A 24227-nucleotide genomic window follows, 5' to 3' on the forward strand; every position below is an offset into this window, starting at 1 on the left:
TCCGCCCCTTTACAATGGTGGTCTATGTAGACCGCCGGGCTTTTTTTTTTCCGCTAGCGGCGGGCTGCCGCTAGCGGAGAAAAGAAGCAACATGTCCTATCTTCAGGCGGAAGCCCCCGGCAGCACTCTCCTATGTCGGCTCATTCATTTGAGCCGACAGCGGAGAGGAAAGCCGCGACAGCGATGGTCGCGGCAGGCGGGTTTTGACAAGAGAGAGACGCGGCGAGCCGCGTCTCTCTCTGTGTCAAAACCCGTGCGGGCAGTTCACATGTGACCTAGCCCTGAAAGTCAAAAGGGACTTTTGTTTTCAGTTTTGGGCATGAAAATAAAATATATATATATATATATATATATATATATATATATATAAAAAAAAATCACATATAGTTTTGGCAGAATTTTTAATTTTCACAAGGAGGAGGGGGTACTAGGAAAAAAAAAAGTAACCCTTATTTTTTCATGCAACTATTCTCTAGGGTACACCCTATACTGTTTGGGGGGGGTTTTTTTTGGAGACATGGCAGGGCACAGAGTAGGAGGAATACCTTTAGGTATTTGTAGTCCAGATCTTGCCCAGTTTTCTACAAATATCTTGAAGAGGATCTTTCATCAGATCGGGCACAGGCAGTTCTATATACTGCTGGAAAGCTGACAGTGCGCTGAATTCAGTGCACTGTCGGCTTTCCCGATCTGTGCCCCGGGTAAAGAGCTATCGGTACCGTAGCGCTTTATAGTCAGAAGGGCGTTTCTGACACTTAGCCAGGGACGCCATTCTGCCCAGCAGTGCCTATCGCGCTGTGCTGTGGAGCGGAGAGGAACGCCCCCTCCCTCTGCTCACACAGCTCGTCCATAGACGAGTATTATCAGGAGCGGGAGGGGGGCATTCCTCCCCGCTCACACTCTACAGCGCGATAGGTGCTGCTGGGCAGAAGGGCATCCTTGGCTAACTGTCAGAAACGCCCTTCTGACTATAAAGCGCTACGGTACCGGGACCGATAGCTCTTTACCCGGGGTACAGATCGGGAAAGCCGACAGTGCACTGAATTCAGCGCATTGTCAGTGTGATGTTGTTATAAGTATGTTCTGTTCTGCTTACTTATTCTGCTTTGTCTGCCTAGCAACAGTGAGGTAGTAATGGAGGAGGGGCCGAGCTTAGGGGGAGGGGTTGTTAGACAGGGAGCCATGATGGAAGCATGGAATAAAGTGTTCTGATCTACAAAAGTAACCATCTCATAGTGGACTTATTCCTGAAGACCTGCATCCTCACTACAACACTACAGTCAGCTTTCCAGCAGTATATAGAACTGCCTGTGCCCAATCTGATGAAAGGTCCTCTTTAAATCAGTGGCCAATATATTGTGCCTGACTCAAGCCACTGTAAAGCGTCTGCTATCTAATTCTTTTGCTGTCCTGGTTTTCAAAACATTCAATCTTTTACCTATACATATGACCAGGCTCAGAACTAAAGAAAATGTACTTTTGAAGCCTACTTAGACACTTACTACATCATTGTCCCACAACTGCATATGTCTGGCCTGGTTCACATCTGCATTCAGTAATCTGTTTGGGGAGTCCGCATGGGGAATACTGAACTCATTGACAAGCGGTGAGCAGTGAAAGCACACGGTCCCTATAGGCAATAATGGGTTCTGTGAGCTTTCCACAGGAGTCATGCGGACATGAAAGTAGATTGTGAAGTACTTTTCTGTCCGCATGTTCCTTTCAGACACCGCGCGGAAAGCACATGGACCTCATTATAGTCTATAGGGTCCACGTGCTTTCATACGCTCTCCGCTTGTCAATGCGTTCGGTATTCCATTTGGGGTGGTTCCCATGTGGACTCCTCAAGTGGATTACCAAACACAATTATGAACCAGGCCTTAGAGGTCAAATGATAAAAGAAACCCCTAAGAAATGACAATATTTGAGAAACTACACACTTATTTATTTAAACTAATGAGGAGTTGTGTTGCCATATTTGGATCGCACACTGGGAGGGGACATAGTCTTACCCTAAAGTCTTAGGGTCAGTGCACAGAGTTTTTTGACGCTGAAATCCGCCTCAAAATCAGCCTCCAAAAAAAGCCTCCCAATAGAACTCTATTGGGAGGCTTTTTATGGAACCTGATTTTGAGGCAGATTCCGCATCAAAATCAGCGTCAAAAAACTCTGTGTGCACTGACCCTTACAAATCTGGATAATGTGGACCAAATTCAGACATTTTATGCATCCCCACTGTTTTGAATCTCTAAAAATAATCTTTACAATTTTGGAATCTATAAAATGATTGTAAAACGAAAGTTCTAATCTCTAACGTAATTTCTCATGCCTTGCTCACAACCCACCAATCTATCTGTCAGTCCGTCCCCTGCATTCTCCCCTGTTACATCCCTTCCTGTTTCACAGTTATATTTTTAGTCTTTAGTCTGGCTGTTCTTTAATTTTCATAAACTGTAGAATATATACCTGCTTATTTTTTATATACAGTCCATTTTGTAACGTCTCACTTCTGCTGCATGCATGCAAGGAGACATTATACCATTACATACAAGTACTGTGACAATGTCATTTATGTCCCTTTGCTTATCCTATAATAAGTGCTGAGGTTATTTAAAGTAAACAATGTTAATAGTTTAAAGTTAAGAACTGAGATATGTAGGATCCCACTGACCTGTGCACTCCGTCATATTTGGACTGCACTACAGCCAACATTCTGTTATCTGAATGAGACTTTAGACTAAATAATGTTTTGTTTGAAGTTTTAGTTTTTTAGCCTTCTCCATAATGGCCTCTGCAAGGTCATTACCCTGCTTACTTGTTTCAGTCATTTGATATGTCTCTTTTGCATACACATTTATTTATAAAATTGTCTAAAAGAATAATGCTGTTAAATAAAATTAAACATAAAATAATTATTATTAAAAAAAATAGTCATGTTTGGTATTAATGTATATGTAAAAACCCATACTATAAATATAGAACATTATTCATTCATCATGGTGAACACTATAAAAAAATAAGAGTAAAGAACAGCAACAAAATTGCCACATGGTTACACTGCATTGTCAGAAAAGTATATTAAAAAAATTATCAAAATGGAATCGATCGAAACTACAGCTGTTCATTCAATAAAACCAGCCCTCACATAAATAAATAAAAAAAATCACTCAACATATGGGGACACTGAAATAAATGAATTTTGATAAATAAGTGACTTTATTGTGCAAAATTAGTTCAACATAAAAAGTATATAAATTTGATATTGCTATACTCATACTGTCTGGCAGAATAAAAGTAGCAAGCTATTTATGATGCCCAATGAACCATGCAACATTTAGAACACAAAAAATTGCAGAACTGACATACTTTTTTCATCCTGCTAAGAAAGAGTTAAATACATAAATTACATAGGCTAAATGTTTCCCATAATGGTGCAACAGAAAAGTACAACCCTTTATATGGCTATGTTAACATTAAAAGACTGCATCCAACTTAGAATACTTATACCGTATCCAGATCATAGGGGATGGAGCATTCAGAAGAATAGGGAACCAAGAGTCACCCACACCTCCTCCTTGTAAATGGCTTGCCATTCACTGCTATGGGGCTGCCTGCATATCTGGAGGTTACATAGCATAGCCCCATAGCAGTGAATGGAGCACCATTCACTCAAACACACTGGTGCTCCATTCACAAGGAGGAGGCGTTTCCATACCCCGTTCTGCTGATCATTGGGTGATCCAGTGGTCGGACTCCCAGTGACCTAACACTTCTTCCCATATCCTCAGGACAGACCATCAATATATGATTGCTACGAGCTCAACACCCAGCCCCTGCGCTGATCATCTGTATGGACGCGCCTTTGGCGCCAACCCTGTACATAATACAGGACTGGAAGCAGAAAGCTCCATCCCTTTTTTAGTGGCCAGGCACTTTTACTGCACCTCAGCTCCCAATTGAGTCAGTATGGGAACCTACAGGTGATCGGTCCAGGAGCAGGTGTTGATCCTCTACCAATCAGGAATGTATGGTCTATAAAGATATAAGTGCGGATAACCCCTTTAAGTAGGAGACTGCATAGATGTACAGAAACAGAAATGCATCAGGAGGAAAATGTTGCTGTGTATGAGGAACATCAAGACAAAACTAAAGTTTACCGATGAATACCTAGACAATTACCAGTAGTGGTACAAATGATCTAGACCAGGGGTGTCAAACTCAGATACACAGTGGTCTAAAATGCCCACCACAGACTAACCTTGATATTTTTTTTTTTTAAAAATGGTCTGCAATTGAGGAAGTTTTTCCTTCTCATCTTATATAATGATGAACCTTTTCATATGGAGACAAACGTAATTTTTACTTAAACATAGAATCTGGAAAAAAAATAAAGCTTAATATAGTTCACTACACTCTATTTGACACTGTAGCAGACATTAGGTAAGTTCTCGTGGGCCAAATATAATTACACTGCAGGCCAGAGCTTGACACCTATGATCTAGACCACCGATGGCAAACATATGACACGGCAAGACATTTTCACATATATCGGAATCTACTTATTGTGTTATTGCAATAATCAGCTGCTAATAATTTTTACTCACCTGTCCACACTCCTGTCCAGGCTACCCTCTTTAGTCGGCACTACACATACATCACAACGTTGAAGAACCTCAGGACTCTACATACAGTGTCTGGATATTCTGCAGAGTCGGCTACAGCGTTTTCTGGGACGGCAGCGGAGGGTGGCCAGGGCAGGAGCATGGACAGTTCAGTAAAAATTATCAGCTGCTACACTGTATATGGGTGAGGTGGAAAAAGGGGGTTCATATACTGCAGGTGGGATTTTAAAAAGAGGCCATATACTGTGTGTGTGTGTGTGTGTGTGTGGTACATAAGGGGGACATAAACTGTGTGGGGACCATAAATATGGAGATCAAATACTGTGTGTGAGGGTTAAAAAAAATGAGGGCCATAAAAAGGGGTCAGATGTGTGTGTGTGGGGGGGGGAGAGAATCATAATAAAGGGGTAATATACTGTGGAGGTGGTATAAGAAAGGGGTTATATGCTGTGGGAGGCATAAAAAAGTGGGTCATATACCGTGTGGGGGTGTGAGAAGGTGACAGGCAGGGTGCTGGACTCTCGCTATATATCCCCCAAATTTTTAGCTTATGTGTGGTCTAGTGTGGGTCTTGAATAGGCCTCAGCTCCAGGTCCTTACTCATTACTGGGCCAGAAAAGGCTGTAGATCCTGCATTCTAGTGCAGAGCCAGGGAGTGAGAGGAGGTGGCTGGATGTATCCTGTAACCCTGAGTCCGGTGAGACAATATTGTGCTTGTTTTGTTCGTGTAGCTGGTAATAAGCCACACGTATAGTTAAGTTATCATTTCCGTTTAGTTAGTTGCTCAGATGAGCAGGATTTTGTTTTGTTTTTGCCTGAAGTTAAGGCTGTATTTTATTTTGATCATTTTATGCCTGAAGTCAAGGTTTATTTTCTTGCTTTTTCCAAATAAACCTGTTTGCTGCATATTTTTTGTCTTTAACTGTTTGGATCTGTACCTTTGCTGCTACCGAGCTACCTTACCCACTGGGGCTATAAATAGCAGATCATATATTGTGTGTGTGTGTGGGGGGGGGGCTTAAAAAAAGGAGGTCATATACCACCTAATTGGCCAGAAAAAGAGGGTCATATTCTGTGCAAAGAGCCAGAAAAAGGGGTTCATATACTGTGTGATGGGTCAAAACAAAGACTTTTTTTTTCACTAGAGCTACAAATATCACAATATTATGGCTATTTTCAGATGTGATATGGCACCTGAGTTAAGCTAGGTTTATTATTTTATTTTATTTTTTACAAATTCTGGCAGACCATGCTCAAAAGGTTAGCCATTACTAATCTAGACAGATGAGGCAAAACTCAAGACCTGGCCTCTCATAGAACAGATAGGTTTGTTGGATGAATACCATATCACCAAAAGAACCAGATACAACTGTAACTCGTGGTGGTGGATATGATATGGTTTAGGGCTGCTTTGCTGCATTACTTTCTGGGCAGCTCCCATCTATAGAATGATTGTACTAGAGCATGCCTGAGGATAATCTGATACGTTCTCTAAATCACAGCTTCAGTGTGACCTCTGCCTTAGTAAAACGTAAAGCCATATGTTCCTCTCTTTTACCTTTCCAGGAATTTTCTGTTATGTGTGGAGCAAGTCCATAACAAATTCACTCCCCTTCCTCACCCTGGGGGACAATATTTAGTGTTACTGAAGGCGAGGTCTGCAAATCCTGGCCAATCTCTGCTGGATAACTCTATGGGAGGTCAGAACAAGCAGCAGGATATGCTTAGGGAATCACATCTGTCGTAACACTGTGGTCAAATGAATAGAAGACAACCCAGATCTCCATCCATTAGTGGTCTGCGTGTAGAGCATGGTACAGGTACTGACAATATTTTACAAAGCTCTGTAAACTGTGCTTAGCCAAACGCTAATATCAATTTCCAGCATTATATTATTAATGAAATATCTGATTTTGTAGTGCTCATATCGGCATGGATGCTTCCTGCAGGGATTTGTAGTTTTTCTTTTTAGTAAGATTTATGTGAATGTATTACGCATGATACGGTTGAGCAGGTATGTTATATATGTGTGATAGATATGCAAATATAATTTGACAGTTATGCTATTGCTTAGGTATAATTATGATTTTAAGGGCGATCATAGACATGGCCCCAATTTGTACTTTATTCTCAGTCAGACGACTGGAGTCATTCAGCTGGTATTTCTTCGTGACTTTAAATGTATTACTATCTATTTTTATTCTGTCATGCTAGGCGCTGAGTGGTTAAGTGCTATAGTGTACATATAGCTGGAGAAGAAGAAATCTGAAATCTGACTCTCAGGAAAGAGACAAAGTTATAAATGCCAGGACAAATGATGCAACCCTCTTTCCTGCATTGCTCCTTCTCTGCGGTAAGGACTTTCAACCTCTGTGCTAAATATCTATGTATTCTATTAGTGTTTTTTCTCCAAATGTAAAGAACATGAGTAAAATTTCAGTTTGTAAATGCTAACAACTTTGCCAGGATATGTATTTATTCGCTTTACTTCATAGGAAACATGACTAGTATTAATAATTCCATACCTCAAACTGATTTTCTTTGTACCTGGAAATTTTGCTCAAATTATATCTTAAAGAAATTTACACTATGAATGGATCATCTTCCAATAATCTTAAAGGAATTCTACCACTAAACCCACATTTTTTCTAATTACTACGTCGGAATAGCCTTAAGAAAGGCTATTCGTCTCTTTCCTTCAGACGTGGTCTCCGCTGCGGCGTTCCTAAGAAATACCGTTTTTTTACCGGTATGCTAATGAGCTCTCCGTAGCAATGAGGGCGGGCCCCAGCGTTCAAACGGCGATGGGGACGTCCTCACTGCTGCCCGAGAGCTCTGTTCCAGCGACGCCTCCATCTTCAGCAGCAACCTCGCCTCTTCTGTCTTCCGACGCGCTCCAACTTCCGACGCCTGCGCAGTAGGCTCCTGTATTGAACTACAAGAGCAAGAGCGGCCTCCCAAAAATGGCCACCGGCTCACGTTAAGGGCCATAAAAGTGAATTTTGGAAGGTCTTACCACATCACACACACACACACACACACACACCACACACACACATACATATCCACAATGACAGTTCAGGGTGGGTACTGTTGGATTTCCCATTGCCCATGACAGCCACAGATGGAATTTAAAGGGGTGCTTGTTAATGTTTCTTTAGCTTAAATTAGGGTTTCTGTCCATCCAATTGCGGAAGAAAGAAGGTTTCCAGGTATTTTCCCACTTTGATAGAGGGTTTTTGAGTGTAGAAAGTGTGTAGTTGATACGCTGTAGTGGTGGGGTAATACAATGACTTGGGCATGTTAGATGCCCCCAGACATGCTTCCCCTGTTGTCCCAGTTGCATTGCAGAGGTGTTGGTACCATTGCCTGAGGTGTCATAGTAGACTTGGTGACCCTCCTGAGTCGAATGGTGGGTTCCCCTGAAACGAAGCATTTTTCCCCATCGACTATAATAGGGTTTGATATTCGTTCGAATAGTCGACTATTGAGCGGCTATTCGAAACGAATAACGAATATCAAATATTTTACTGTTTGCTCATCTCTAATGATGACCCTAAAAAATTTTGCTAGATAAAATGGACAACAATGACATAGGTCAAAATCCTTTGGATAATTTGTCTGGAAGTGCATCCCATAAACCTTATAAGAAACAAGCAAGCATCTAAAACTAAGTTTGAATTAATTTAATGAAATATACAATTTTCCAATATACTTCCTGTATCAATTCTTCATGGTTTGCTAGATCTCTGCATAAAAAACTAGCAGATCGTTCACTAACCATCACTGACTTTCTCCACCTTTTAGTGCTCCATCTTATTTCTTCTCTCCTCTATTCTTTCATTTATCCCAAAGCTACAGGGCCTCTTTCTGCAGTCTCTTCTGCATCCTATACTAGTGTAACTATTTGGGTGGCCACAACTATGACCAAGCCTAGAAACCAGTAAAGGAGTTGGCCACTTTCAGACCAATATTGAGAGCCAAATGTTATGGTTTGTATAATAAAAAGATATACAATTCTCCAATATACTTTCTGTATCTATTCCTCACGGTTTTCTAGATCTCTGCTTGTTGTCATTCATTCTGTTACTTCTAGTGGATAAATCTCTGACCATGGTCATGTGATGTACGGTCCATGGTCATGTGATGTACGGTCCATGGTCATGTGATGAGCACACAGGTGCCGCTCGTTATAGTCACAGCACAATAATCAGACATCTGCCTGGTAATCAGCAGTGCACCTGTGTGCTCATCACATGACTATGGACCGTAAATCACATGACCATGGTCAGAGTTTTATCCTCTAGAAGTAACAGAATGAATGACAGCAAGCAGAGATCTAGAAAACCGAGAGGAATTGATACAGAAAGTATATTGCAAAATAGGGCAACATGGTGGCTCAGTGGTTAGCACTGCAGCTTTGCAGCGCTGGAGTCCTGGATTCGAATCCTGCCAGGAACAACATCTGCAAGGAGTTTATATGTTCTCCCCATGTTTGCATGGATTTCCTCCCATTCTAAAAAAAGACATACCGATAGGAAAGAAAAAAAAAAGTATATTGTGATCCCTATATGAGGCTCACAATCTACATTTAAAAAAAAGTAAATTGCAAAATTGTATATTCTTTTATTGTACAAATAATAATATTTGTTTCTCAGTATTAGTCTGAAAGTGGCCAACCCCTTTAAGGCCCACAGGTCACTCTCAACACATTAGACCGGATCTCCTTTCTGATTTCCTTTGAAAGCTGGCAGTCTAAGTATTATAAATGTAAGATCTCCTGCCCTCTGGTGCACTGGAGTGTAAAGATTTATGGTATACAGCCTTCCATTATCAGAGTGGAGAGCATGAACCCTTTAATGGTAATATAGCATATAATGAAGAAGGGATTCTGTGGGGGTATATGACATAAAAGGGGGCATTACTATATAGAGGGCACCAACAAGGAATGAAAATATTGGGAAGCTTGTGTGCAAAGACATATTGTGTACAAGTCTTTTTATCCATCTGGGCCCTGATAGAGAAGGAAAGGGAAATGTAAATGCTGCTATAATATATGGATAGGATGGGGTTAACTATTGTGAGGACAAATCAAGCCTGGGGGCTTAAGCTGAGCTTTTGCACCAGGGCCCATGACCCTTCAGTTATGTCTCAGGTAGGATCCTACACAGTTTTCTAGAAATTCAAGATCTTCTTGTCCTTCCTGCATATGTCATTCCTGCTGTCTAGAAGCAGAACATCACATAACTCCTATGTTTAAAGTGAGCCATACTGAAAATACGAGACAGTAAGCGAAACGCACAGAGAGTGCACCAACATGTTAAGATGACGTAAGGAACATATAAGTGGGGTAACCAGTTAGGCAAGTCTTCACATATTACATACAGCTGACCTATTTCTAAGTGAAAGGAGTAAGTCTGGCATGAATTAAACTTTGAGTCATTTATTTGAGGTAAGACATTTTTTTGGTATATCTTATAAACCATATCTTATAGTTTACAAATAAGTCTCTGTTCACACTTATACTATCACCTGATGTACCTCATTAGCTTACAATAGATGGCGACAGGAATTTATTGTTACCTGTATTTTGATGGGAACAAAATGTACTGCACGAAACTGTAATCCTCTTAAATCTGCCAGACGTTGTAGTAGAGTCCCCACCCTGTAGTCCCAGGCAATTCATGCACTTAGTTGTTAGGTGTTATGGTAATCCTTATATTAGTATAATCATATTCCTGTTCTTATAGTTTGCTATAATGTAACATGAAACTATACCCTAGGTTTACAGGCAGAATTTACTATGCACATATACATACATTTACTGATATAAAATTTTGTTCAGCACATTTGGAATATCCCATCAATAATTTGCTGGGTTAATGTCTTACTAGATAACTAGTTACTATAGTGAAGATTGCAGCAATATAAGCTCCTCCAGTGTCCTCAGGGTTGGCTTCTACACGGTAAATACTGTAGTTCTGGTTTTCAGGTAACAGTATTTGTATGTGCTTTGAGTCCTGGCTGCCAGGAAGATAAAGTTATTACATTTGGGTTATCTTGGTAAGTATTCTACTTATACAGAAACTTTTACAAATGGTCCAGTCTCCTGAGACTTATATCATCTCATAGAGGAAAAGTCAAGATATAGCAAAGATTTAGCAATCATCTGTTAGTGAGAAAAGTCTATTCGTTCTTAGATATGGTACTGGTCATACCTTTGTGAAGAAATAGCTCAGTGGTCAGTGCTACCTACTTACCATACTGGGGGAATGGTTCAGACGAGGGCAATATCAATATGGAAGGTGATTTGTTTTTCTCCCGCACATGTTTGTAACAGAATGGTGTTAATAAGGTCTATTGATGCTTGGTGGTATAACGGGAACAAGCCTGGTCACTACAATGGTTTCAGAAGGCTTTTCATTTTTGAATAGTCTTAGGGGACATTCACATGGAGGAAGTTGGCTCTGATTCCGTTTTCCATGCAGAACCCATTGAACTCAATGTGAAATAAAGCCTCCCATTCATTTCAATGGGTTCCACGCGGAAAACGGAACCCATTGAAGTCAATAGGAAGCTTTATTTCCGCGCCGATTCTGAAGCAAGTTATCACGCCAGAATAGGCGCCAACTTCCTCCATGTGAATGCCCCTTACAAGATATACAGATTGACTTAAACTTTCAGCTGGCACTATTTTGGTACCAATCTTTGGTATGCAGCACTTTTTGATCACTTTTTAGAAGACCTAAACATATTAATTTGCACATTGCAGTATATACAGTATATATATATATATATATATATATATATATATTTTATTATTTTTTTTCTTTTTACATTGTTTACCATATGGGATAAATTATGTTTTTTATGTGTAATAATAAGGAGGTGATACATGCTAAGTTATTTGTTTATGTTTTTTTTTTCTAAAGAATTTTAATTTTCATTATTACTTCTGTATTGCACGACATTGGTAGGCATGACAATTTATCGGACCCCGCGAGCTATCATGGCATCTGAGATCTTAAGCCACCAGAGTCAGAGTATTTTCTCTCTCCAGTTGCTAGTCCATGGTCCTGGCTATGTAATACAGCCAAGAACTGGAAATCTTGCTGCAAGCACAATCCCTGTGCCTGCACATGACAGCAGTGCTGAGAATTAACTGTACACTCAGCACAACATAATGGTGAATGACAGAGTAGGAAATGATTAATTCTTATCTCTCTATCTTATAAAAATGAATTCTTGTCTGTCTGTCTGTCTGTCTGTCTGTCCGTCTGTCTGTATGTACTCTAATGCGAACCAAACGACTGGACCGATCTTCACCAAATTTGGTACAGACATACTTCTGATATCAGGGAAGGTTTAAGACGAGACTCCAACTCGCTCGGACATACCGTTGCTGAGATACAGCATTCCAAACACAGTGCCCCCCCTTAGCCAATACAAACCTGCAAGTCTTTCACTCATATTCCAACTGCAATACACACGGTCACTCCACATGCACAATACAACACTGGTATCCAAACTGAGATACACGCATCAGAGGATTAGATACACAGATCAGCAAACAGTATCACACACCAGAGGATTAGATACACGTGTCTGCACACAGTCCCACACACCAGAGGATTAAATACGCATTTCTGCACACAGTTACACACACTGAAGGATTTGATACGTGCATCTGCACACGGTTTCACATGCCGAAGGATTAGATACAGGCGTCTACACACAGTTCCACACTCCAGAGGATTAGATACGTGCGTCTGCACACATTTGTACACGCCATAGGATTAGATACACGCGTCTGCACACAGTTCCACATTCCAGAGGATTAGATACGCGCATCTGCACACAGTTGTACATGCCATAGTATTAGATACACGCGTCTGCACACAGTACCACATGCAGTAGGATTAGATACACGCGTCTACACACAGTTCCACACTCCAGAAGATTAGATGCGTGCGTCTGCACACAGTTGTACACGCCATAGGATTAGATACACGCGTCTGCACACAGTACCACATGCAGTAGGATTAGATACGTGCGTCTACACAAAGTTCCTCACGCTGAAGGATTAGATACACGCCTCTTCACACAATACCACACAGGGGAGGATTAGATACGTGTGTGTGCACACAGTACCACACTTTGGAGGATTAGATACATGCCTCTGCACACAGTACCACAAGCCAGAGAATTAGATACCCGTCTCAGCACACAGTATCACACGGGGGAGGATTAGATATGCGCGTCTGCACACAGTACCACACGGGGGAGGATTAGATACGCGCGTCTACACACAGTACCACATGCCATAGGATTAGATACACGCATCTGCACACAGTACCACATGCTGGGGGATTGGATACGTGCGTCTACACACAGTTCCACACGCCGTAGGATTAGATACGCGCCTCTTCACACAATACCATACAGGGGAGGATTAGATACACGTGTCTTCACACAGTTGTACACGCCATAGGATTAGATACACGGGTCTGCACACAGTCCCACACACCAGAGGATTAAATACGCACTTCTGCACACAGTACCACATGCCATAGGATTAGATACGTGCGCCTGCACACGGTTCCACATGCCAAAGGATTAGATACAGGCATCTACACACAGTTCCACACTCCAGAGAATTAGATACATGGGTCTCCACACAGTCCCACACACCAGAGGATTAAATACGCATTTCTGCACACAGTTCCACACACTGAAGGATTTGATACACGCGTCTGCACACGGTTCCACATGCCGAAGGATTAGATACAGGCGTCTACACACAGTTCCACACTCCAGAGGATTAGATACGTGCGTCTGCACACATTTGTACACGCCATAGGATTAGATACACGCGTCTGCACAGAGTACCACATGCCGTAGGATTAGATACACGCGTCTACACACAGTTCCACATTCCAGAGGATTAGATACGCGCGTCTGCACACAGTTGTACACGCCATAGGATTAGATACACGCATCTGCACACAGTACCACATGCAGTAGGATTAGATACGCGCGTCTACACATATTTCCACACGCCAAAGGATTAGATACGCGCCTCTTCACACAATACCACACAGGGGAGGATTAGATACGTGTGTGTGCACACAGTACCACACTTTGGAGGATTAGATACATGTCTCTGTACACAGTGCCACAAGCCAGAGAATTAGATACGCGTCTCAGCACACAGTATCACACTGGGGAGGATTAGATACGCGTGTTCACACACAGTACCACACGGGGAGGATTAGATACGCGCGTCTACACACAGTACCACATGCCATAGGATTAGATATGCGCATCTGCACACAGTACCACATGCCGGGGGATTGGATACACGCCTCTACACACAGTTCCACACGCCGTAGGATTAGATACGCGCCTCTTCACACAATACCACACAGGGGAGGATTAGATACACGTGTCTTCACACAGTTGTACACGCCATAGGATTAGATACACGCGTCTGCACACAGTACCACATGCCATAGGATTAGATACGCGCGTCTACACACAGTACCACATGCTTTAGGATTAGATACACACGTCTACACACAGTACCACATGCCATAGGATTAGATACACGTGTCTGCACACAGTACCACATGCCGTAGGATTAGATACATGTGTCTGCACACAGTTCCACACGCCGTAGGATTAGATACGCGCCTCTTCACACAATACCACACAGGGGAGGATTAAATATGTGCATCTACACACAGTACCACACGCCAGAGGATAAGATAAGCGCGTCTGCACACAGTACCAAATTCCGTAGGATTAGATACGCACGTCTGCACACAGTATCACATGCCGTAGGACTAGATACCCACGTCTACACACAGTTCCACATGCCGTAGGATTAGATACATGCCTCTTCACACAATACCACACAGGGGAGGATTAGATACGTGCATCTGCACACAGTACCACATGCCAGAGTATTAGATACGCGCATCTGCACAAAGTACCGCACGCCAGAGTCATTAGATATGCGCGTCTGCACACAGTTTCACTTACTGGAGGATTAGACATACCTCCCAACCGTCCCGATTTCCGCGGGACAGTCCCGATTTGGGTGACATGTCCCGCGGTCCCGGTTGGAGGGAGGTATGTCCCGATTTCAACTCAGATCTGCGTCCAGAGGACGCAGATCTGAGTTGAACACATATGCAGCTGAAGGAAGGAGCTGACACAGGTCAGCTCCTCGCTTTGCCGCTGGCCGCCTCTCTCCCTGACACATGCGGCTGAAGCTGCTCGCGTGCTCCCTTCGCCGCTGCGTCTCTCTCTCGCTGACACATGCGGCTGAAGCGAGGAGCTGACCTGTGTCAGCTCCTCGCTTCACTGCTGCCGCCGGCTCCTAGCTTGTAGACGTGATGTACAAGCTAGGCGGCAGCGGCGAAGCGAGGAGCTGACACAGGTCAGCTCCTCGCTTCATCCGCATGTGTCAGCGAGAGAGAGACGCAGCGGCGAAGCGAGCACGCGAGCAGCTTCAGCCGCATGTGTCAGGGAGAGAGGCGGGCAGCGGCGAAGCGAGGAGCTGACCTGTGTCAGCTCCTTCCTTCAGCTGCATGTGTCAGCGAGAGAGGCGGGCAGAGAGCGGCGAGGGAGCGGAGGAGAAGGTAAGTTTAATGTGGAGGTGGAACGTGAATCTGGGGGCAGATGAAGGAGAGGACAGCATGACACTGGGGGCAGAGATGGAGAGGACGGCATGACACTGGGGGCAGAGATGGAGAGGACATGAATCTGGGGGAAGAGATGGGGGACATGAATCTGGGGGCAGAGGTGGAGGGACAGGAATCTGGGGGCAGAGATGTAGGGACATGAATCTGGGGGCAGATATGGAGGGACATGAATCTGGGGGCAGAGATGGAGTGGACATGAAACTGGGGGCAGAGATGTGGGGACATGAATCTGGGGGCAGAGATGGAGGGACATGAATCTGGGGGCAGAGATGGAGTGGACATGAAACTGGGGGCAGAGATGGGGGACATGAATCTGGGGGCAGAGATGGAGAGGACATGAATTTGGGGGCAGAGATGGAGGGACATGAATCTGGGGCAGAGATGTGGGACATGAATCTGGGGGCAGAGATGTGGGGACATGAATCTGGGGGCAGAGATGGAGAGGACATGAAACTGGGGGCAGAGATGGAGGGACATGAATCTGGGGGCAGAGATGGGGGACATGAATCTGGGGGCAGAGATGTGGGGACATGAATCTGGGGGCAGAAATGTGGGCACATGAATCTGGGGGCAGAGATGGAGATGACATGAATCTGGGGGCAGAGATGGAGGGACATGAATCTGGGGGCAGAGATTGGGGGACATGAATCTGGGGGCAGAGATGGAGGGACAGGAATCTGGGGGCAGAGATGTGGGACATGAATCTGGGGGCAGAGATGTGGGGACATGAATCTGGGGACAGATATGGAGGGACATGAATCTGGGGGCAAAGATGGAGTGGACATGAAACTGGGGGCAGAGATGGAGGGACATGAATCTGGGGGCAGAGATGGGGGACATGAATCTGGGGACAGAGATGTGGGGACATGAATCTGGGGGCAGAGATGGAGAGGACATGAATCTGAGGGCAGAGATGGGGGACATGAATCTGGGGGCAGAGATGGGGGACATGAATCTGGGGGCAGAGATGTGGGACATGAATCTGGGGGCAGAGATGGAGGGACATGAATCTGGGGGCAGAGATGGAGAGGACATGAATCTGGGGGCAGAGATGGAAGAGGGACATGAAACTGGGGGCAGATGAAGGGTGTATATGAAACTGGGGGAGAGATAGAGGGGGGACATATAATTTACGGGTGACTGTAGGAGGATTATACTGTGTGCGGGCACATGAAAAATTAACGAGTGGGTGGAGTCAACACAAAAGTGGGCGGGGCTAAGTTTGCCGCGGCGCGCGTAGCGCATTTTGTCCCTCTTTCGGTTCTTCAAAAGTTGGGAGGTATGGATTAGATACGCGCCTCTTCACACAATACCACACGGGGAGGATTAGATATGTGCATCTGCACACAGTACCACACCAACAAGGATTGGATACTTGCATCTAAACACAGTACTACACGGGGAAGGATTAGATACAGCTTTACTCCAGGTATCCATAACAACTGATCACAGGTTTTTCACTGACATCCAAAATGAGATAGACATAATCACATGACGCTTATGGACATACACACAAACAACATACAAAATACACCAGTGCAAAATTGGACAATTGTTATGGGGCCACTACACAAACATAAAATGTAATATACCCGTGCGAAGCCGGGTCCTCCCTCTAGTATAATTATATAATTCAAATAATGAATCTTTTTATTATGTAACTGGAGTAACATTTTTTTACTCCAACTCCAAAATTAGCTCCAACTCCGACTCCACAGCCCTGCTTGAGACATATTGCTAGCACTTGCAGCTGATCACCTCAGTCTGGACAGCCTCTACCACAGCAATACATCTCAACCACTCTGTCTCTATATATGAGCTGGCAGCCAATATCTACTTGGCAGCCTCACACTTGCAGTTCCAGGTTTAGACATTGGTGCTCTCCATCTTTGCAGTGTTGTACACTTAATGCAACCTTTTTAGTCACCATTCAGATAGCTATCAGTTTCCTAAGCCATCTTCATACTAGTGTGGCTATCCCTTGACTTTTCTGCAATGTGGTGCCTTAGCCTTAGTGTGACTAGTCTAAAGCAGGGATAGGGAACCTTTGGCTCTTCGGCTGCTGTGAACCTACAACTCCCAACATGCTCCATTCACTTCCATGGTAGTCCCAAGAACAGCAGAGCATGCTGGGAGTTGTAGTTTTGCAACAGCTCGAGAGCTAAAGGTTTCCTACTAGAGATGAGCGAGTACTATTCGAAACGGTAGTTTCGAATAGCACGCTCCCATAAGAATGAATGGACGCAGCTGGCACGCAGCCAGGGCTGGCCTCCTGCCGCTTAACCCCCTGCGCGCTGGCTTCTCCCATTCATTCCTATGGGAGCGTGCTATTCGAAACTGCTATTCGAACTACTTTCGAATAGTACTCGCTCATCTCTACTCCCCACCCCTGGTCTAAAGGGTGCATAAAAAGACCATTACTATAATGTAAGGTTACAGGTCTGTTACAGATCCCACAGTGGTGCACAGAAGCTTCATGTTGTACCTTTCAGCAGGGGATGTATTCGACACTGTGCTTCTTACTGATACAAACATTTATTGAGTAATTGATAAGATATTTTTTATACATATATAGTGGTTATAATGTAACTAGCAATATTGCTGACTTAGTAAAAAAAAATGCAGTACTGGTCTTTCACAACATGAAACAAGAAACAGCAACGTAAGAGGGAAAGCAGATTTGGAAAGGCTTCATTCATATGATAATAAGCAGCGTAATACCAGTGCCGCTCATGTTGTGTATGTCTGTGGTAAGCCTCAAGGGAGCCCTAATATTATGCAATCATGTGGCTGCCGGAACAAAGAACTGGTTTCTGCTTATAAACACTGCACACAAAGCAAATTCTAATCATATGACCCGGCATTTACTCCATATAGTGTCACCACATGTGCAGACCTGCATAGAACAACCTCATCATCCTCAGATGTAATATAACGGATACATATTACGTATTGTTTCCAGATCCTCATCCTTCAGCTTATCATGCTACCGTTTGGAGCTGATGCCTCTGAGAAATTACTAGAAGATCTTTTCCTTTACATTGATGCACACCAAGATGATTTTGTTCAGGTAAAGTAAAAATGGGTGTCATTATAGCAGAGGGTGCATGTTATATAACAGAAATACTGTATGTACCAGAAACGCATGTGTGACCAGTATATGTATTCATACGAAGGGAGATTTTAATAGGGCATTATAGTGCGGTATAGGTGATCAAGAAGAACTCCCTTCAGACTTTCAATGAATAAGTTTGCATACAAGGAAAGTCATTCCTTTAATAGATACAACTGTGCTACGACATTTACTATGGCCTAGAATTTCTAGAAACTGATTTCATGTCAACATATCAACTCATCCACTTTTCCCATTAGGCTCCCTCACCTGATCACTGTTTACTTTCACCCAACCTAACATCAGCGAATATGAATGAGGAGGTTGCTCAGAAATCCTTCATCTATTTAAGCTTTATTCTATGTATCTTCCATTATGTGGGTTTTGAACCCATGATCAGACCTTACTTATGCAAGGCAGTCACTCTACTGGTTGAGTCACTGGCTCCATTATTCTTAACATGAGGTTTTCTCTTACCAAACATCAATAGAGAGAATCGTTACAGACTACACAATAAAATGTATACAATATTTAAAGTGATTATTAAATTACATAAATAAAAATAATTAAATTGTTTCCGTTATTTAACCAGTAACAATCTGGGGTTAAATATTATTATTATTATTATTATTATTATTATTATTATTATTATATGAGGTCTGAGTATATTTAGCAGTGACTTTCTATAAAGTGGCCATTCCTAGTTTTGCTACACAATGCCATTCACCCTGGGAAGGGCTCTCCCATGTAATGGCAATAGAAAGAAGTTTATGGGTTGTGTATTTAGTCACTTGACTTCTCAGTTTGACCACCCTTGGCAGCACATGATGGAGAGTCCTGAGCCCTCTCTGTACCCACTGTGTACCTGTTGTATCATGGCTGTTAATGCTTTAGATGCGTCGTTCAATTGTGACCGAGGCACTTAAATAGTAGTGGCGTCGCTATGTTGGACCCGATCACCACCCACTGAAAAGTCATCGATGGGCGGGGATCGGTTGTCATAAAAGCCGGGAGTCTATTGAAGGCTCATAGGCCTGTTATTGCTATAACACCCTGCCATAGGCAGAGTATAATAGAAATGAATGAATTTCACAATATTCTGCAATACAGCCTTGAATCTGTGAATTATAATAAAGTAATTGTGCCAGATGTTGGAGATATTGTTCTGTCAAATTTGTATTGGAGACATACAGAGGTACAGCGTTACCCTATGTACTTACATTCAAGAGGAAAATAATGTACACCCTATGGTTTTATGCAACAGCACATAACAGAGCAATGTTTCATTGATGTTTGTGGGCATTCACTTATGCACAGCTCTCTTAAGGTCCCGCCACAGCATTTCAGCTGACTTGAGGTCTGGACTTTGACTATGTCGTTGCAACACTTTTCTTGTTATCTTTTGTAGTCATTCTGTTGTAGATTTGCTGGTGTGCTTAGGATCAATGTCCTGTTGAATTACCTATTTTACAGAGGCGTTCATAGGACAATGACTGCAAAGTGTCCAAGTCCTGTAGATGCAAAACAAACCCAGATCATTACCCCTCCACCACTGTGCTTGACACTTGATATGAAGTGTTTGTGCTACTTCTCCACTTTGGTCTAGTCCAGGGATAGACAACCTTTGGTGCTCCAACTGTTGTAAAACTACAACTCCCATCATGCATACTTGCTCTGCTATTCTTGGATCTCCCATGGAAGTGAATGGAGCATGTTGGGAGTTGTAGTTTCCCAGCAGCTGGCGTGCCGAAGGTTGCTGACCCCTGGATGTCTTGTGGTTCCAGATGTCTTGTGGTTTGTTCAGTTGCAAACCTAAGCAGTACTGACATATTCTTTTTAGATAGAAGATGTTTTCTCCTGGCAACCCTTCCAAACAAGCCATACTTGTTTAGTCTTTTTCTAATTGTGCTATCATGAACTTGAAAATTTAACATAGTAGCATGATGTAACATGAGGCTTGTGGATATAGATCTTTGGGTTGTTGTTTTTTTGCAATTTCTGTAAGAACTGCATGGCCTGGCATTATTGTGAAGTTCTCGAGATATCCACTCCGCAGAGGATTGTCATTTTCTTATAATCTTGAAGACCAGCAACAATTACTTCTCTAAGATCATTGCTGATGTCTTTCCTCATTGAAATTGGTTGAAGACACGCCTCAATACTTCCATCCAGCAACCTGTCAAAACTTTTGCTTTTGTCACGTGTTGCTCATCTGAGGCTGTATTTACCTATTTTCAAAAACTTCTAATGACCACTTATTTAAATTATGTCCTGATAGATACATAAAACTATAGAATTCAGAGAGGGTGCACTTTGATTTTCTCATAACCGTATACTATATATGGATGCTCTATACACATTAGAGTCATAATTTGACCCTGTGCATGACGCCTTGCCTGGCTATTACATGTTCCAGTGTTGCATGGCTTTTTTGTCACCCTCTTATAAGCAATCAGGAAACCCTAAATTCTCTTTATCCCTCTCGGTTTAGGATGGAGTTGCCTAACTATAGCCATTTATTATCTAAAACATTATGAATTGGATGATCAATAATATATCTAATAAACATTTATGTTCCCGCAGAGTCTTAAAGACTGGGTGGCTGTTCCTAGTGATTCCAGTGATCCACAATTACGAGAAGAATTGAATAGAATGGTCCAGATAACTGCTGAGCGGATTCGCACTTTAGGGGCAACGGTACAGCAAGTAGACATGGGCATGGAGACAGTAAGTATTGTAACAGCTTTGTAGAAGCCCATGAAATAGCTGCCGTCTGCAAAGTAGTTACGATACTAATTCTTCTGCATCTCTTTGCAGTGTTTGACACTGTAGGCTACAACTCTCCCCAGTATATTCCACTCTATTGGCCTCAAGGACATTATTCTCTATTGGTTTTTGTCATAGCAGTCTGACCGATTATTCAGTTGTATCATTTGCTGGTTTTGCTTTCTCTTCCCTGCACCTTCTAAGAGTTCTGCCTCCTCTTTTTTCTTACAATAAACAAATTTGTCCATGGCTTGTATTATGTAACTTAGACTCACCTGCTGAAGGCCAGCTTAGATGGACAGTAATTTCATCCAATGTTATGTACGAATGATCATCTCAGGATAACTGAGCTCTGGTGTAGGGTTATCCATGTAGTTGCAGAGCAGAAATGCTGATACCTGGTGAGATATTGGGGTCGATGTCAAACGTCCATTTCTTTTAGTACTTGACCCTGTAAAGCCCACAAGTTGACTAGATAAGATGACTAGACTTCTGAAATATTAACTTTAATCTTTACTCACAGCTTCATGGTGGACAAACAATCCCATTCCCTCCAGCAATTCTGGCTCAGTTGGGAAATGACACTGATAAGGCAACTGTTTGTTTTTATGGACATGTGGACGTTCAACCAGCAAAAAAAGAGGATGGATGGAAAACTGATCCCTACACAATAACTGAAATTAATGGTTAGTTCTTGTAAGAATTTGAATTTTATTTTGGTATTTTACTAATTTTTGCTAGCACTGTTTATAACGTTGAGTAAATGATCGGGAAATATTTATTAATGTGTGATTTACATGAATATTTAACTATAATATTTAATAATTTTTCCCAAATTTTTACGCTTGAAGGAAATTTGTATGGACGGGGAGCAACAGACAACAAAGGCCCGATCCTAGCCTGGATACATGCCATAGATACTTATCAAGCCCTGAAAAAGGTACAAAATTCCTCATGTTAATAAAGTTTTATTGATACATTTCTTCCAGTTCTTCTATTTTATTTGAACAATCTACTCAACAATCTAACAAGCTAGAGATAAAAAGACAGGGAATAATTGAACAAAAGACCTATGTCGCTTCCTATTTCAAGATCACAACGTGGGGCCTTAGCCAAGATTTTCCCACTAGCTACACTGGATGATTATCAGTAGGGGGTTGGCAGACAGAATTATCTTATACAATATATATGAAGCCATTTTATTGACATTTTTGTGGTCTTAGTTTGAGTTTTGTATTCAAGTTACATCATTTGACTGTAGGAGAATGGAAAGTCTATATATTTAGCTATGATCTGTTTTATGGAGTATAATGCTCTCCCATTCCAGATCAAATCCTTTTTACCTCCATTTCTGATCTACAGAACATGAAAGACTATCCAGGAATATATTTATATATATATACTCTTTTTTACCAATGTAGGATATTCCTGTAAACTTGAAGTTCATCATAGAAGGAGTAGAGGAAACAGGTTCTCCTGGATTAGAAGAGCTACTTAAAGGACATGAGGATTTTTTTTCAGATGTTGACTATATTGTCATTTCTGATAACGTGTGGCTTAGTAGGAAACCGGCACTGACATATGGAACAAGAGGCAATGCGTATTTCTTTGTTGAGGTAATTATATAACTTTGTATTATTTTTGGTGGTTATTCTGCATAGACACATTAGCTATTGGAAAAAAACACAGGTCAGATCAGGGATGAACCTAAACATCAGAAGGCCCTGAGAAGGAATTTATAATGAAAATTAAAACAGTTTGACAGTCTCTTGGGACAGAGGAACTCCGTTTTGAAGGGGTGTTATCTTGCTTTGGAGCAGTAGGGGGAGACAAAGTTCTAAAGTTTACCCAGACCATTTCTTGCATGCTTCCTTCCCATCTCTTGGTTGAACTTGGTGGACTGATGACCTTTTTTTTTAGCTACTCTCTAATAGTTAATAATATAGCACCCATTTATGTCTCCCCTACAAAGGGTGACAATGTGATATGGTTACTTTGCTCATTCTAAAATGAAAACCTGATGTAAGTCCATACCTCCCAACTTTTGAAGAACCGAAAGAGGGACAAAATGTGCGGCGCGCATAGCGCGCCGCGGCAAATTTAGCCCCGCCCACTTTTGTGTTGACCCCGCCCACTCATTAATTTTTCATGTGCCCGCACACAGTATAATCCTCCTACAGTAACCCGTAAATTATATGTCCCCCCTCTATCTCTCCCCCAGTTTCATATACACCCTTCATCTGCCCCTAGTTTCATGTCCCTCTTCCAGCTCTGCCCCCAGATTCATGTCCCTCCATCTCTGCCCCCAGATTCATGTCCTCTCCATCTCTGCCCCCAGATTCATGTCCCACATCTCTGCCCCCAGATTCATGTCCCTCCATCTCTGCCCCCAGATTCATGTCCCTCCATCTCTGCCCCAGATTCATGTCCTCTCCATCTCTGCCCCCAGATTCATGTCCCTCCATCTCTGCAACCAGTTTCATGTCCTCTCCATCTCTGCCCCCAGATTCATGTCCTCTCCATCTCTGCCCCCAGATTCATGTCCCTCCATCTCTGCAACCAGTTTCATGTCCCCCATCTCTGCCCCCAGATTCATGTCCTCTCCATCTCTGCCCCCAGATTCATGTCCCCCATCTCTGCCCCCAGATTCATGTCCCCCATCTCTGCCCTCAGATTCATGTCCTCTCCATCTCTGCCCCGATTCATGTCCCCCATCTCTGCCCCCAGTTTCATGTCCCCCCATCTCTGCCCCCAGATTCATGTCCCCTCCATCTCTGCCCCCAGATTCATGTCTCCCATCTCTGCCCCCAGATTCATGTCCCCCATCTCTGCCCTCAGATTCATGTCCTCTCCATCTCTGCCCCCAGATTCATGTCCCCCATCTCTGCCCCCAGTTTCATGTCCCCACATGTCTGCCCCCAGATTCATGTCCCCTCCATCTCTGCCCCCAGATTCATGTCCCCCATCTCTGCCCCAGTTTCATGTCCCCACATCTCTGCCCCCAGATTCATGTCCCCT

The 24227-nt window shown here is 42.9% G+C and overlaps 1 protein-coding gene across 1 annotated transcript in view; it reads left to right on the forward strand.

The window, feature by feature from the left end:
* The first annotated feature begins 6856 nt into the window (after positions 1 to 6856).
* Positions 6857 to 24227, forward strand: part of LOC142201330 (beta-Ala-His dipeptidase-like) — a 29351-nt gene continuing 11980 nt past the window's right edge. Inside the window, exons 1-6 of the mRNA XM_075272169.1 lie at positions 6857 to 6975; positions 18294 to 18401; positions 21027 to 21170; positions 21733 to 21895; positions 22061 to 22149; positions 22631 to 22825. Coding sequence (XP_075128270.1) covers positions 6925 to 6975; positions 18294 to 18401; positions 21027 to 21170; positions 21733 to 21895; positions 22061 to 22149; positions 22631 to 22825 — 750 coding nt within the window. The 5' untranslated portion in view covers positions 6857 to 6924. The remainder of the gene's footprint in view (positions 6976 to 18293; positions 18402 to 21026; positions 21171 to 21732; positions 21896 to 22060; positions 22150 to 22630; positions 22826 to 24227) is intronic.

The sequence above is a fragment of the Leptodactylus fuscus genome, chromosome 4 (assembly GCF_031893055.1).
Source record: "Leptodactylus fuscus isolate aLepFus1 chromosome 4, aLepFus1.hap2, whole genome shotgun sequence".
Lineage (NCBI taxonomy): Eukaryota > Metazoa > Chordata > Amphibia > Anura > Leptodactylidae > Leptodactylus > Leptodactylus fuscus.